The sequence below is a fragment of the Marmota monax genome, unplaced genomic scaffold (genome assembly GCF_021218885.2).
Source record: "Marmota monax isolate L192 unplaced genomic scaffold, Marmota_monax_Labrador192_F-V1.1 WCK01_AAM20220418_F8-fsc01447, whole genome shotgun sequence".
Taxonomy (NCBI): domain Eukaryota; kingdom Metazoa; phylum Chordata; class Mammalia; order Rodentia; family Sciuridae; genus Marmota; species Marmota monax.
This window is the reverse complement of record NW_026693967.1, coordinates 3,561-19,842: the sequence shown is the minus strand read 5'-3', so window position 1 is coordinate 19,842 and position 16,282 is coordinate 3,561. Positions and strand designations below refer to the sequence as shown.

The window sequence follows — 16,282 nt, the reverse complement described above, 5'->3', positions numbered from 1 at the left end:
ATAAAAAGCTAACAACTAGGTATATTCTGTTGTCAAAAGAAAGAAAAAAATGAAATATGTAAACTCTGCAGTAATGTTTATTTCCACATGATAATATTTGTATGCTTTTAGTTCACCAATTAATTATTTTTAAACATATGTTTAGATACATAATTTTTTTTCTCAAATGTGCGTGTAAATTAGAAATACATCAATCATTTTATGACACAAATAAAATTTCATGAATGTTAAATAAAAATAAAATAAGAAAACATGAAGTAATTTAGGGAGGGTTGTACATGAAATGTGCCAAGGCACCAAAAAAAGTGTTTGTGTCTACACAAAATACATTACATTCTCCCTGCAAATTAGCACAACTCAAGTCATGCAGTTTTTTCTTTAAAGTTCTTTCAAGTCATATTATCAAATTTATGCAAAAAATGTATACTAATAAAAAGATCTGATACCTTCTTTGGGACCAAATATAAGGGAAAGCAGTCACTGAAAGAGGAGCAAGAGACCTGCTTAATCACACAGCATGAAACTTGTCAAGAATAAAATAAAATACAGGCTGTTTTAAACAAGAATCATTGTGTTAATTTGGAGAGGTGAGGACAAGAAACCATTTATTAGACAAATATAGGGAGTTAAAATTTAAAAGAGAAAGAAGCTTCTATAGTAAAACTTAATATGGTCTCTTATTTGGTATATTCACCAGTCTCTATAAAGGACTAGATTACATGAAATTTTTTTTTTAGCAGAACTATGATTTTCTGGATAGGATCATGAGTTAAGTAAATAGTCTCTTTTGAGCTCATACACAAAACAAAGGCCACCAATGAGGAAAACCAGAAGCCCAGGAGCCCCAGGTGAAAGAGGGGCTCAGAGCACATGATCTGACTCAGTCATTTCAATCACTGTACTACACTGAGCTCCTGATGACACATGCTGTTGGATTTTAACACAACCCATGGATGTATATGAAACTTAAAACACAGGGATTATGCTTGCACAACCAGAGAAACACACAAGCACATTCACAGTCATCAGAAGTTTATTACTATAGTTGTGACTAAAAAAAATTCACTCATTTTTCGTATTTACCATTCTTTCTCATTCCAATGCAGCATCAAACTCTGACACTTGCTTGTGGAGTCTATAGGTCTTAAATTCCCATTCTGCTTTATTATACAATTTATTCAAATTTTTAAAATTCATCTTTCCCCATTCAGAAAAGAAGAACGTGCTGTTTTGTTCACTAATATATAGATAAGCATTTAGAAATTTTACTGTTACTACAGTAAAATTAATTATTTGAAGATATATTGTTTGCTAAACATGCTGGGGGAAAACTGACTGGCTTCATAACCAAACCACATTCATAGAACTCATATTCTATGTAATCTTTAAGAAAAGATGTTGCATATCTTTTTCCATGTGCCTTGTAGAGCAAACTTGACATCTTTGTTCCTCAAGCTGTAGATCAAGGGATTAAACATGGGGATAACCAGTGTGTAAAATATGGACGCCACTTTATCAGTGTCCAAAGAATGACTGGACTTGGGCTGGACATACATAAATATCAAAGTCCCATAGAACACTATGACCACTGTCAGGTGGGATCCACAGGTGGAGAAAGCCTTGCGCCTGCCCTCAGCAGACTTCATCCTGAGAATGGCTAGGAGGATGAGCAGGTAGGACACTAGGACGATCAGAAGAGAAGAAATCAAATCAAAAGCTGCAAAGATCATAATTGTCAATTCGACATCATGAGTGTCTGAACACAGCAAAGATATTAAAGGCATACAGTCACAGTAGAAATGATTAATGACATTGCAGCCACAGAAGGATAAGGTAAAAATCTTTATGGTGACTGTAAGTGACATAAATGTACAATAGAGATAGGGAATTGCCACCAGCAACTGACATAACCTGTTTGACATGATGACAGTGTAGAGGAGAGGATTACAGATGGCCACATAGCGATCATAGGCCATTGCAGACAGAATAAATAATTCACTTCCAATGAAGAAGAGAAAGAAAACTAGCTGTGTAGCACAAAAATAATAGGAAATTGTATTTTGATCCACAACAAAATTTAACAACATTTTTGGGCCCACAGCTGTAGAGTATCCAAAATCAGTGAGAGCCAGGTTTCTAAGAAAAAAGTACATGGGTGTTTGAAGTCTGGAGTCCAACTTGGTGAGGAGTATCATGCCCAAGTTGCCCAGCACTGAGACCACATAGATGATGAGAAATAGCCCAAATAATGGAGCTTGCAACTCAGGGCGATTTGTGATGCCCATCAGAATGAATTCATGCACCACCGTGAGATTGTGTTTCTCCATCCAATTTCATTAAAAAACCTGTTTCAGATAAAGCATCAGTGCAATTAATGGATTTCAAATATTATTACTTGACAAATATTCATTATGGAAGGCTGGTGTAAATAAGATATATTCAAACTTTCCTAACAGTAAATTTGAATTTATATACATGTTTACATGAACAAATACATAGAAATGAATGATCAATAGTACTACTCTAGGGTGATTCTACTCACAAAAGAAACCTATTAATTATAGTTATATTTCAGTATAACTGAAATGATTAGAGGCCAGTTAAGCTGCTAAACATTCAACTCTGTTCGATGTCCAGGCAAAACAATATTCAAATCAGTTACTTTCTTCCAAGAATGATAAACCCTGATGCATAGAGAGATGTACATATATACAGGTAGGTATGTAAAGCAAAATAGGAAAATAATCTAAATTTTGTTAATTTTTTGCGTTAGATAAATGTACAATTATTATTTTTAAGTTTACTATTTCCATATACTTAATTACACTCACAATCACATTAAATAATTGCATTCAATAATATCAGATAATTCATAGTATAATTACAAATTAAGGATTTCTACAGACAAAAAATCTAAGATTTTATAAAACTCCTTATATTACAAGGTACTGAATAATTTTCTGGAAGAAAAGGTGGTAGAAGTCAGCCTATTAACTCAGTGGCTGATGTTAGATTATGAATAGACAATGTACTATTATTTTAGATTATTTATACTTCTTATATTCAAAACTATTATAAAAATAATATATAATGTTATCACAATAGAAATTAATTTAACATATTATTCTTCCCATGTGATATTTTCATTATAAATGAAATATACTTACTTGTGTGTATCAAATTAGATTCATTTTATTATACCACAAAATGGGAGAATATGAGGAAAATATGAACAAATTTGAAGAGAGTTTATTTCATTGATTCTGTACAATGAAAACTTACATAATCTTCTTGGGATATGATGATGTTATGCTTTAAAGTAAAAGGTTCAAATACTTTTATGATGAACTTAAAAATGTTCTACATTGCACATTTTTCACTATATAGCACCATTTAGACAAAATAAACTATAATAAGGATGAGTTAAACATAGATATTTGGGTATGTTTTATAGCACTCTGTATATTAAAACAGCAATAATTTCTTCCAAATGTAATGTAGCACAGTTTGCAGATGTATGTGTGCATAACAAAATATAATATATCTGAACATCTCCAATAACCCTGAAAATAAGAAGATATGATATAGCAGCAGGTATATGGCAGGTACATCTTTATTTTGAAGTAAAAACAGTGAAGAAACATTTTTCTTTCATAAGAAAAGGAAAGAGAAATGACCAACTTTATAGTGAAAATTTTAGTGACAAGCACTTGTACATGAGATATACGTTAGCAATTTTCCAATGGTCAAATATAGCTTTCTACATGTAATTTGCACTTACCTCAAACAAAATATTTCTTACATAGTTGTGGCTGCTGATATCCTACCCTAAATTAATTTAATAAACTGCATCAGTTTATGTTATAGAAATACCTTCAATAAAGGAATAGGAAATAAATTGAACTATTTTATTTTGTTTTGTTTAGCAATCATGAAATACTACAATATAACATGCATATGATCAGTTTTAATTAATATTCCTGTAAGATAAAATTATGTTAATTACCTTGGTTGAATCATTTCACCTTATATTAAAGAGTCATAGTGCCATTTTATATCCACACATGTATATAATTATTAACAATAAAAAGTGAAAAAATAGAATGTTTTGTGTTCATCAGTTTTGTGGTTCTATGAAAAGAACCAAACTACTTTCTCATCTTTACTGAATAATCAATTTTACTTTTAAGCTTATACTCTGAGAAAAATTTAGTAAAATCTCACTGCAAAATATGGAAAAATTTGCTATTTCTGTAAAACCAGGTATCCTGGTATATTAAAAAAAATGCTTTTTCTATCTCATTGTGAAACAGTAACTCCTATCTCTAAGAAAGAGATCTGGAATGAATCACATTCATGTATTTAATTACATAATTTTAAATGTTAATTTATCTTACAAATGGTCACAAAGAAAGCACAGAGATATTAAATGCCTAAATATTTGGGAGGAAAAAAATGTAGGTCATGATCTCTGTTGTTTCAGTTTATGCCATTACAATGTCTTTGAATTTATATTTTATCTCCTGTCTCTTTTGCTTTTACATGGACAATTTAATCATTAAATTAAGCACATGGACAATTTAATTATTTTATAAGCACACAGCTTGTGGGTTTCCAGATATATATGAGCTTTTAACCTCTCAGGTGCCAATATTCTAAAGTTAAGATGAGGGAAAACAGAGAGAGATTGTATTGATACTGAGGTATTACAGAGCTGTAGAAAACACAGAAACTGAATCAGAAATGGTAACTTAAAAAAGAGGGTAATGCCATAACAAAGTTTATCTACTTCACTAGGTACTGCTAACATATATGAAAACTTCTGTCTTTGTTACCTGCACTGAAGCCTTTCTCTCTTTGATTCTCTGATGTGTTTCTGAACATTGCATTATAGAAGACAATTTATGGATTTTTTTTTCACCATTTGATACTCTCCCTCAGGAGATGCCAAGGAACTAGTAGAGTATCCCTAAAGCATTTGAGAACTTAATGAAAGGCCTGGAGTTTGTCCATTAATTGCCAGGGGAAATTTATATTCAATATTTATTTATTTATGATAGGATTCAGCAAATCCACTTCTGAATTTTGTGCAGAACATTTGAAATTAGGATTTTAAAGAAATGCCTGTACCCTCTTGTTCTTTTTAACATAATTTGAAATAGACAAGATGTGGAAAAAATCTAATACCTATTTGTACATTAATGGATTTGTAAAATGTGGTATAAACACGTGTGGAATATGAATTAGCCTTAAGAATGTAAAAAGACAAGTACCCATGCTCTCCCTTACATGGAGTATGGAAAATAATCAAACTTATGGAATCAGGTATTGGCATGGTGATAACCAAATGCTGAGAGTTTAGAGAAATGAGGAGAGGCTCATAAATAGACATGAAATCTTAATTATACTAAACAAAAAAATAAAGACAACTGTTTTAAGAACAGTACTGTTTTCTACTTTGAAATTGTTAAGAGTCTAGATCTGATGTTAAGCACAGCACATTTTTTGTTGTTTTCAAAAGGAAATGTAGTTTCAACATGGCAGGTATGAATCTAGAAAACATTAATTCAAAGGAGACAGGAAACAAAGGTTACCTTTATCAAAAAATATTTTCTAAAATATATGCAGAATAGAAAAATGTGTAGAAATGGAAAACAGTTCAGGAGGACCTGAAGAAGTGAAAAATGAGGAGAGGTAAATAAATGGGTACTACATAGTGATAAGTGCATCAATTAGTAATAAATATTCAAAGGATTCATAATTATAAAGAATAAATCAATATGAGTGTTAGAGATTGAATATTACAGGATCAACTTCTAAAATTAATGTAAATCTACTTCTATGAATGCAATCTCAATAGCATTTGGAAAACTAAATATCTTGGGCTTTTATTTTGGATGAAGTACTAATTTCAAAAAGGTGAGAGAAATTATAGCAATCCTCTATTGAGCATGTGCTGCAAGAATGAACTTTTGCTTTTTTCTTATTTTAATAATAAAGTCCTCATTCTATTTATAAATTAAATTGTTCATTACCTTTGAGTTTATGTAGTTACGTAGTTACTTATATAACTTCAATATTAATTGATTTTAAATCTATGTTTTTAAATGTTTTCTCCTGTTTTGTAGTTTGCCTTTCACTTTGCTGATCATTTTTCTTTGATTTGCAGAGGATTTTTAGTTACATGTAATGATATTTGTGTGATTTTATTTCTTTCACTTGGCTTTGGAGTTATATCCTTTTACAGCTTTGCCAAAGCTGTCCTGATGCTTTCCCTTCACAATATGTTGTTGGGATTAACTTTTAGGTAATTTATAATATTTAATTGATCTGAGTTGGTTTTTGCATATGGTGCAAAGCTGGGGTCTACTTTCATTTGTTCTCACACATGCATTCAGTTTTCCTAGTATGATATATTTAATTGACCATCTTTCTCCATTTGTATGTTTGGCACTCATTTATAAATCAGTTGTTATAATATGGGATTGCTTCTCTGTTTCGTTCCATTGGTTTACTTGTCTGTCTTCAAGCCATTTCCATAGTTTGCAGTTAATGTAGCTCTGTAACTTGTTTGCAATCAGAGAGTTTGATTCCTGTAGCTTTATTCTTGAAAATCACTTTGGCAATCAATGTGTGAAATTGCTTTTGGTATGTGTTTTGGGCTCTAGTACTCAAAATGTCTCCTTTGTGACAGTCCCACAAGTTTTTAAACGGTTTATTATTAAAGTGGAATTCATCTTAACTCATACATAAAATAATACAAAATAATGAGGTTCTACATGATGTTTCTATATGTGTATGCATTGGGTAATGTTTAAATCAGTTGAAACAAGTTTATCCTCTTCAACACATCATTTCTTTATGGCAAAGTGTTCAAAATCATTTCTTCTGGATTTTTGAAACATGTAGCAAACTACTACTTACCTACACCATCCTACTGTAAAATAGCACAATAGAAAATCTTAGGCGTGGCTAATGGTAATTTATTGCACATTGATCAACATTTCCTCAGTGTCCGAACCCACCCTTTCTTCTGATCTCCGGTAACCACCAGTCTACTATAAACTTTTATAAGATTAGCCTTTTAGAAATTTTTTTGTAGTTGTATATGGATAAAATATCTTTATTTTATTTATTTATCTTTCTGTGGTACTGGGGATTGAACCCAGAGCCTCATATGAGCTGGGCAAGCACTCTACCACTGAGCTACCACTCTAGCCCCTAAGATTAAACTTTTTACATGGCACACATGTGTGAGAAAATGTAACTCTCAACTTTATGTGCCTGGCTTATTTCAGTCACCAGTTTCATCCATGTTATCTATCACAGATGCCAGGATTTCATTCCTTTTGAGGTTACACATCATCCATTGTGTATATGCACATTTCTCTGCACATTCACCAGTAGATGGATCCTCAGGCTGCCTCCCATTGGTGGCTGTTGGAAATAATGTTGCACTGAACACAGGAGTGCAGATGTGTTGTTGCCAATATACTAATTTCATTTCTTTGTATATGAATCTAGCCGTGTGATTGCTAGAACATGTGATAGAGCTATCATTAATTTTTTGAGGAACCTCCCTAGTTTTGCATAAAGGTTGTATTAATTGACATTCCCACCAGCACAGTTCAAGGTTCCCTTTCACCCACATGCTTGCCTGCACTTGCTACCTTTTGTCTTTTGGATAACACTCATCCTTACTGTGATAATGTGACATCTCCTTGTGGTTTGGACTTCAATTTCCCTGTTGGTTAGTGATGTTTACCATTTATTTCTGTCATCTGTTCTTTAATTGTGTACCTTCTTTTAAGAAATGTTGATTCAGATCTATCGTCTATTTTATTATTTGGGTTATTTTTGTTTTAAGTATTATTTGGAGCTTTTTATGCATTCTGGATATTAACTTTTGTTTAATATATACACGGCAAATATTTTCTTCCATTCTTTGTGTTGGGTCTTTACTTTGATGATATTTTCCCCTGAAAACAGTAGCTTTTAGTTCAGTGTAATCAATTTGACTACTTATGCTTTCAATTTGTGCTTTTCAAGTCTCCAGAAAATTCTTGTCCATTTCAATATTTTGAAGAATTTTTTTTTTCAGTTTTCTTCTGGAAGTTTCATGTTTTGAGGTTTTTGATGTATGTCTTTAATCCGTTTTGAGTTGATTTTTGTAGCTGTTGATAGAGGGCTAGTTTCATTGTTCAGAGTGTGATTGTTCATGTTCTAAGCATTGTTTATTGAAAAGACTTCTCTTCTCCAGTGCATGTCCATTATGGTTTGGATACGTGGTGTCCCCTAAAAACTCATGGGTAAGACAATACAAGAATATTCAGAAGTGAAGTGAGTAGATTATGATAGTGGCCCGCCCATGTCCTATGCGAGCAGTGGGAAATGGGGTTCCCCTTGGTGGAATGGGCTGGCTGAGAAATGAAAGCTAAGAGAAATAAAATGATGAAAAACACAGAAAGTAGTTTCAAAAGCAGGGGTAGGACGGGCAAGCTGATCAGGTGGATTGAGTTTCTGGCAGGGAACGCACCTGCTTTATTTATATCAGGAAACATCAAAGAGATTCTGTAAAATTTTCTTTTTCTAAGAAAGGTTAAAAGTGGGCTGTTCAGTTCCTAAAGGGTAATTCCTGTCTCCAGAGCTACTATGAGGAATCTTCCTAGCAGAGTGGAGAGAATAGGTCACATGCATTGGGCAATCTTTTGCTGTGGGTGAACCCAGGCCTATCTCTCCTTGGTTTCCATGCAGAGAAGATTCTCATGTATTTCATGGATAGTTTCCCACAACAGTGTAACCTATCAGTGGATTAATCTACTGATATGGATTAACTGGGTGGTAACTGTATGCAAATAAGATATGGAGGAGATAGGTAACTGGGGGTGTGACTTTGGGGTTTATATTTTGTCCCTGGTGAACAAAGCTCTCTGTTTCTGGCTTACCGTGTCCAGCACTGCTTTCCTTTACCATACCCTTCCACCATGATGTTCTGTCTCACCTTGGGCCCAGAGCTATGGAGTCTGTCAACTTTTTCTCCTCTAAGTTGTGCCAGGTCCTTTGGTCACAGTGTTGAAAAGTTGACTAACACAACAAGGTTAGAAGACAAGGTTAGAAAAGTCCATTGTCCAGCAAGACTGGTGCTAAGCTGGGACACAAGTGATCCTTTTATCCAGACAGCCTTTATGGATATGGGCCTGACCTATTCTAAGTCTGGCAAGGATCAGGCAAAACTTGAGTGTGACTCATAAGCATGTAGGTCTCCACCTGATGCCAAGGCTGTTCTTAGATTTCATCTTTGAGCTCTGGCTTAGATATAGGGCCTTTTGTTTCTGGCTCATGCTGGTTGTCATTGCAGTGGGCATGGTGCTAAGTTCTACAACAAAGTCTTTTGGTTCCGTTTATTCTCAGATCCTAAGTGAGTAGAATCTTGTTTCCTACGTTGATGCCTAAGGTTAGTGGAGGATGATGGAAGTCTCTTTGCAGACTGGATAATGCTGTTCCAGTAGGTATAGATCAAAGTGCTCTACGGAGGACTAGGATTCAACATGGCAGGCTTGATACTGGGGGTCAAGTCTAAGGTCTGGATTTTATTCCTTTTGCCTCTCCCAAGTGAAAGGTAGCTCTTTCCTCACTGCACTATTGGGGAAATTGGGAGAAGGCTACTCTTTCTTTGCTGTCTTCTTTAACTTCCTTTCATTATACTAAAACCAAGCTCCATGTTCCCTCCTGTGGCTTCCTTAGATCTTGTGATGGTAGTTTGTTGCTTCAATATTAATTACAATTGGTGTGACTCTGAAGTGCAGAACTGGATAGTATTTCTCATTGACTATCTTGCTCCACCTCCCCAACATTTAAGATATGATTTAAATAATAAGGGGATTCTACTAACCTTAAGTGCTCTGGCAATTGGTACTAGTAGAATTGCAATTTTTTTCTATATTAAACCCTGCTGGGTTTTCTAATGAATATTACATAGGAAAATATTTTTACATATTTACTTTCTTTAATCATTGATTTATTTTTATCATAAAAGTATACTTTAATAAAAAATATTTAATATTGGGGTATTATTTAAACTGAATCCCTGTTCATTTGCTCTATCGTTTATACTAAATTTTGGGGCTTTTGACCCTCCTTACAATCCTTATCAGTTACCACCAGATTTCTCAGTGACATCATTTACCCTGGGGTCAGAAACACCTGGTCTGGTGGTCTTCACCCTGATCTTCTTGAGGTTTCCTCTTATCAGGCAGTGACAGCCTGCCAGGGGCTTCACTCTATTTATCAGGGTGAAGGGAAATAACTTGTTTGAGGCCATTCGGGAGGGCTCTGTGGGTGTGCCTGTTGAAACTGCAGGTTTGGAGTTTTTAAAATGGAGTTGCTTAGGCTCAGGCCTAAGGCCATCCTAACAAAGTGGAAATTTATTTCTAACGCAAACTTCAATTTTGAGCCCATCTTCCACATACATTTTTTCCTGTAGTTATCTCTGAGACACTAAATGGAAACTAAAATACATCACTGTTTATCAAACTAATGCAAACCACAGAATTGTTTTTTACAGACAATCAAGTATTACATACAGTTTGTTTTTCTATTTTTCTTATACTAAATTGCATTGCAGTTTCTGAATCTCTGTTTTAAAGTATGAAAATCTGCTGATTCAAATTATTTTAGTAGTTAATAAAATTATATGATAGATCCTGGTTTTTAAATGTTTTATGCTGTGCAGAAGAGAGTCCAAATCCTTCTAAAGTAACTTAAAAATTCCATGTAATAGTGAAAAAGAGACTAACTTTTAAAATAAAAGAGATATGTTATCAATTGTTAAATGTTAGCATATTGCTCTATGGTTTTTGTTTATCATTTGAGACACAATGAAAGTCCCACCTAGATTTATTTTAGATATAATTTATTGGGTTACATTTATTCAGACATTTATGTATGTAATTTAAAATAATTTACCTTTTTTCTATCATAATAGTTATGATTTTCAAAGGAATTAGTTTGGTATAACACATAAGTAATTTTAAAATTTATTGTTTCAGCATTTAGATAATCTTGCATCCACAGAAAAACAATATAAACACTTACTTTACATCTGTCCAACATACACTTCCTAGAAAATTACAGTATTTTCGTATATGTACGTGTCTATGAATAAAAAAATAGTTTACCATAAGGTATATAGTATTGTCACAATAATAAAAAAAATCAGCAATAAAATACTTAGGAGTGTTTATTCCCACATTAGATTATACATATGCTTTTACAATGCTACTTAATTACTTTACTCCTATTTGATTAGCTCTATAAATAATTTTATTACATGTTGGTGTAACAAAAACAACCAAATAATTTTTATATGATGAAAATAAAATGCAAAGTGCCCCAAGCAATATAAATAATGGAAGAAATATAGAAGGTTTTACATATTGTTGAGGATGAACTGTGTCCAGAGAGAAAAAAAAAATCCATTGATTAAAACATATCATAGTATACTCTCACTGAAATTACAGTATAGATCATGGTAGTATCTGTGTCTATTTCTCACAATTCTGATCATTAAATGCATACAGCCAAAGAACAGATAGTACCAAAAAATGTGACAATATCATATTGAACAAACATAAGGGAAGTGGGATATAACGAAAAGGAGAAACAAACCCATTTCATCATTAAGTGTGCAAATTATACAGGAATTAAACAACAGGGTATACTTTTTAAACTAGAGGTACTCTTTTCATTTAGAGAATAAGGCAAAGTGACCATATTTTAGCAAAAACAACCAATGAAGAATAAATAAAAAGCTGCCTTTAAGGAGGAACATCCATCCAACCCCTAGAAACTTCTGTGGAAAACTTAAGAAATATATCTTAGTTGGTGTCTTCACTCAAATACACGTATAGTCTGAATGAAATAGAATTTGATGCAGCACTTAACAAATTGGGTGCTCAAAAAAATGTACATTTAATAGACTCTCCTAAGCCCATGTCTGTGAAAAAAGGAACTAAGGAAAACAGAGGAGTCCAAGATCCCCATGTGGAATAGGAGCATCTGAATACATTCATGTCACTAAATGCTTCAGATTATCCAGTACAGTGAGTTAGCTGATACTTGTGGAAGTGCACAACCTAAAATGGAAAGATTGTGCTCACACAAAAAGAGAAATTCACACAAACACACATTGATTCAGGAAAGTTTATCATACTCATTTAGAATAGAATAGAACTATTTTAAATCCTCTTCTGTAAATACAAATCTTTCTTACTCTCCTACAACATGCTACTCTGCTACTCCATGGATGCTTGTTGACCTGAAACTTATTCTACTTCATTCTAGAACTTACTCCATTATTATGATTACGATTCATCTTTCTCCCTCCAGGAAAGCAAAGACTTAATTTTTGTTGTTCACTAAAGTTTTTTCAGCATTTAGAAGTTTTTACTTATATTCCATGCTGATCTCATTGGTGCTTTCTCTTGTTTCTCCAGGAAAATAGAGCCAGGTCATTTCTAGCCCTCATGTGTAGGACTCCTTTTATCTTTAACTTTTAAGAAGTAACATATCTGATCTTTTTCCATGTGCTTTGTAAGGCGTGTTTTACATCTTTGTTCCTCAAGCTGTAGATCAAGGGATTCAGCATGGGGATAATCAGAGTGTAAAATATTGAAGTCATTTTATCATTGTCAAAGGAATGACTGGACTTGGGCTGCACATACATGAATATCAAAGTCCCATAGAACACTGTGACCGCTGTCAGGTGGGATCCACAGGTGGAGAAAGCCTTGCGCCTGCCTTCAGCAGACTTCATCCGGAGAATGGCTAGAAGGATGAGCAGGTAGGACACAAGGACAAACAGAAGAGAGGAAATCAAATCAAAAGCTGCAAAGATCATGATTATTAGCTCAACATCAAGAGTATCTGAGCATAGCAAAGATATCAAGGGGACACAATCACAGTAGAAATGATTGATGATATTGTAGCCACAGAATGGTAAGGTAAAAATCTTTAAGGTGACTAGAAGAGACACAAATGAGCAGTAGAGATAGGGGATTGTCACCAGGGCATGACAAACCTTTTGTGACATGATGACAGTGTAGAGAAGAGGGTTACAGATGGCCACATAACGGTCATAGGCCATTGCAGACAAAATAAAAAGTTCACTTCCAATGAAGAAAAGAAAGAAAGCTAGCTGGGTAGCACAAAAGTAATAGGAAATTGTATTTTGATCTGAAACAAAATTCACCAACATTTTGGGGCCCACAGCTGTAGAGTAACCAAGATCAGTGAGAGCCAGGTTTCTGAGAAAGAAGTACATGGGTGTTTGTAGACTGTGGTCCACCTTGGTGAGGATGATCATGCCCAAGTTGCCCAGCACTGTGACCAGGTAGATGATGAGGAACAGCCCAAACAGTGGAGCCTGCAGATCAGGGCGTGAGGTGATGCCCATCAGAATGAACTCATGCACCACTGAGAGATTGTGTTTCTCCATCCAGGTTTTGTATAAAGTTTAATCTGGGTAGAGACATCAGCACAGTTAAAAAAATCCAGATATCATCATCTGGGATTGTATTATGCAAAGTTGGTATAAATAAGATAAATATATTTTTCAATTGAGAATATTCAAAAACACACATTTATTTGCACTTACAAATATGCATAGATGTGAGGTGCTCTACATTTTTACTCACAGAATATTAATCAATATCTAAGAATATTTGGTTGTTTTGACTGGAGGAAGAACTGCTATTGGCATTTAATATTTAGATGAAATAGTTAAGCTGCTAAAAATTTTATTATACCCAGTATCCAATGCAAACTAATATTCACAAACAAGATATTTAAATGGTCCAAGATAAGAAACTACGAAAGATAGAAAGAGAGTTAGATGCAGATATATAGATATATGAAACAAAAATTAAAAAAAAAAAAACTAAGTTTGATAAATGGATGATTATTGTACAAGTTTTCTACACTTCTAGTTGCCTACATGAAAGAAGTCTCATTTACATATAAATATGCACATTCTTCAGCACAGGGATAGCACTTATTTGTTTGGGATAAAATAAGAAACAGGTCAATTATTACATAATACATTCGAATTCATCCATTCTCCTTTAATACTATACCTCCCCATTCCATGACAACAGTTAAACAATCAATGTGCTATTATTTTGGATTAATTATATTCTATTTTCCAAATTAATTTAAGGAAATTTCAATACATGCTACCTTGATATAAATTTACTGAAATATTATTTCCCTCAGTGAGAATATTCATTATAATTAAAATATGCATATATGTAATATATCAGACCACTTTTTCATACCCCCAAAAACAAAACAAGAAACTAAGAAATTCTGAATAACAACAACAACAAAAAAGAAATATCATTTCATTAGTTTTATACAATGAAATCTCATAAAATTCACTTTGAGTAAACACACACACATATTTCTTTTTTTAAGTATTGAGAGTTGAACCCAATGCACTCTACCAACTGAGTTACATCCCAATCATTTTTTAAATGTTTGTTTCAATTAATTATACATGAGAGTACAATGCATTTATATACTTTATATATCATGCATAAGTGAATTATAATTTCTTATTTTTCTGGTTGTACATGTTGTAGAATCAATGCAGTTATGCAGTCATATATAAACATAGGGTAATAATGTTTGTTTCATTCTAATATTCTTCCTATCCCCGTATCATCCCAACCATTTTTAATGTTTGTTTTGAGACAAGATGTTGCTAAATTGCCCAGATTGGCTTCAAATTTGCCATCCTTCTATCTCAGACTTCAGTCTCTCTGATTACAGGCTGTACCACCACACCCAGTAGAAATAATGCATTTTAAAGAAAAGAAGTTTAAGTACCTACCCTTGACCAAATTATGTTATGTGTATATACAAATATGTGACAATATTTGTTAACCATACTGTACCACTAGTTTTAAAGGTTAAAATGTTTATATAACTTTTATAAAATTATATATTTTATAAGATTTTAAATTTTTTATGGCACACAATACCATAAAGACTGAATAAATAAACTAGAGTTGAGATACATATGTATTCTTGGATGTATTTTGAAATCCTCGTCAACAAAGCCACAAGGACTTCTTTCAAATATGACAGAACACATTATGCTGATAAACAACTATATGACCAAATATAATATATTTGATTAATTCTAACAGCCCAGCTATTCAAGAATTTTGTATAGTAGCAGAGAAATGGCATTTTAAGATAATATGATTATTATTTATTATAATTTTATTATTATTACTTATGAGAAAATAAGTACCAATGTTTCCTAGATCAAAAAAATAAAGAATTAGAATTCACACAATTTCCATAAAAATAGTGACATCCATGTGTACATGGGCTAAAGCCCATAAAAATCATGCAATTTTGCAACATATATATAAAGCTGATTACATGTAGTTTGCACTAAACACACTTAAAATATTCCTTATTTGATTGTGGGTACCTGCTTTTCTACCTTGCTTTTCCCAGATAGCTTCCTCATATTAAAAACTAAAAAAAAAAAAAAAGTCAGCTACAGCCTTAAATAATTACCTTCAATAGATGCAATAATAAACAAATTATGTCTTTTTATTGTTTAGGTTTGATTCATAACCATGATATAGCCCTAAATAACTTGCACATAATAAATAAGTACAAATGTCACTTTAAAGTTAACAAAGATACATGTTTCATTTAACCAAAAATTCAAATACGAGTAGATCAACTCAAATCACTTAATGACTTTCAAAAGTTATTAGGAGACATAAATTGGATAAGGCCTTATTTAGGTATACCAACAGGAGAGTTGGGACCTTTATTTGATATCCTAAAAGGTCCATCAGAGTTTTGGAGTTTAATGGTAAGAACCAAAAAGCTTTTTCATTGTTTAATAATCCTCATTGAATTTTCAAGTTTATTTTTTAAAGTTAGACTCAAAAATATGTGGTCACATCTGAATGCATTTTACTATTATCATTCTTATAAAATTGAGCACTTAGAGTTTCCTGATACTAACAAAATGCTTTTTACATCTAAACATGAGGTCAAAACTTTCTTTTCCTTCTAAAGAGATCACAGGTAAATCTCATTCACACATTTAATTACATAATTAAAATCAAACTGAATTTTGAGACTGTTCCAAAAAATGCTGAGAGCCACTAAGTATGGAAGGACACAAAAATGAGAGAAATAATTCTTGCTGTTACAACTTCTCCCTCTACCAAAAAATAATAACAATAATTAT

General features: G+C 32.8%; 2 protein-coding genes across 2 annotated transcripts; both read right to left on the bottom strand.

Moving 5' to 3' along the window:
* Positions 1-1,385: 1,385 nt before the first annotated feature.
* On the bottom strand, positions 1,386-2,327 carry LOC124106387 (olfactory receptor 8K3-like). Its single transcript, XM_046463994.1, has one exon. The coding sequence runs from the start codon at positions 2,325-2,327 to the stop codon at positions 1,386-1,388; it is 942 nt and encodes a 313-aa protein (XP_046319950.1).
* A 10,226-nt stretch (positions 2,328-12,553) lies between these two features.
* On the bottom strand, positions 12,554-13,495 carry LOC124106386 (olfactory receptor 8K3-like). Its single transcript, XM_046463992.1, has one exon. It carries the CDS (start codon positions 13,493-13,495, stop codon positions 12,554-12,556), a length of 942 nt encoding a protein of 313 aa, XP_046319948.1.
* Positions 13,496-16,282: the final 2,787 nt, after the last annotated feature.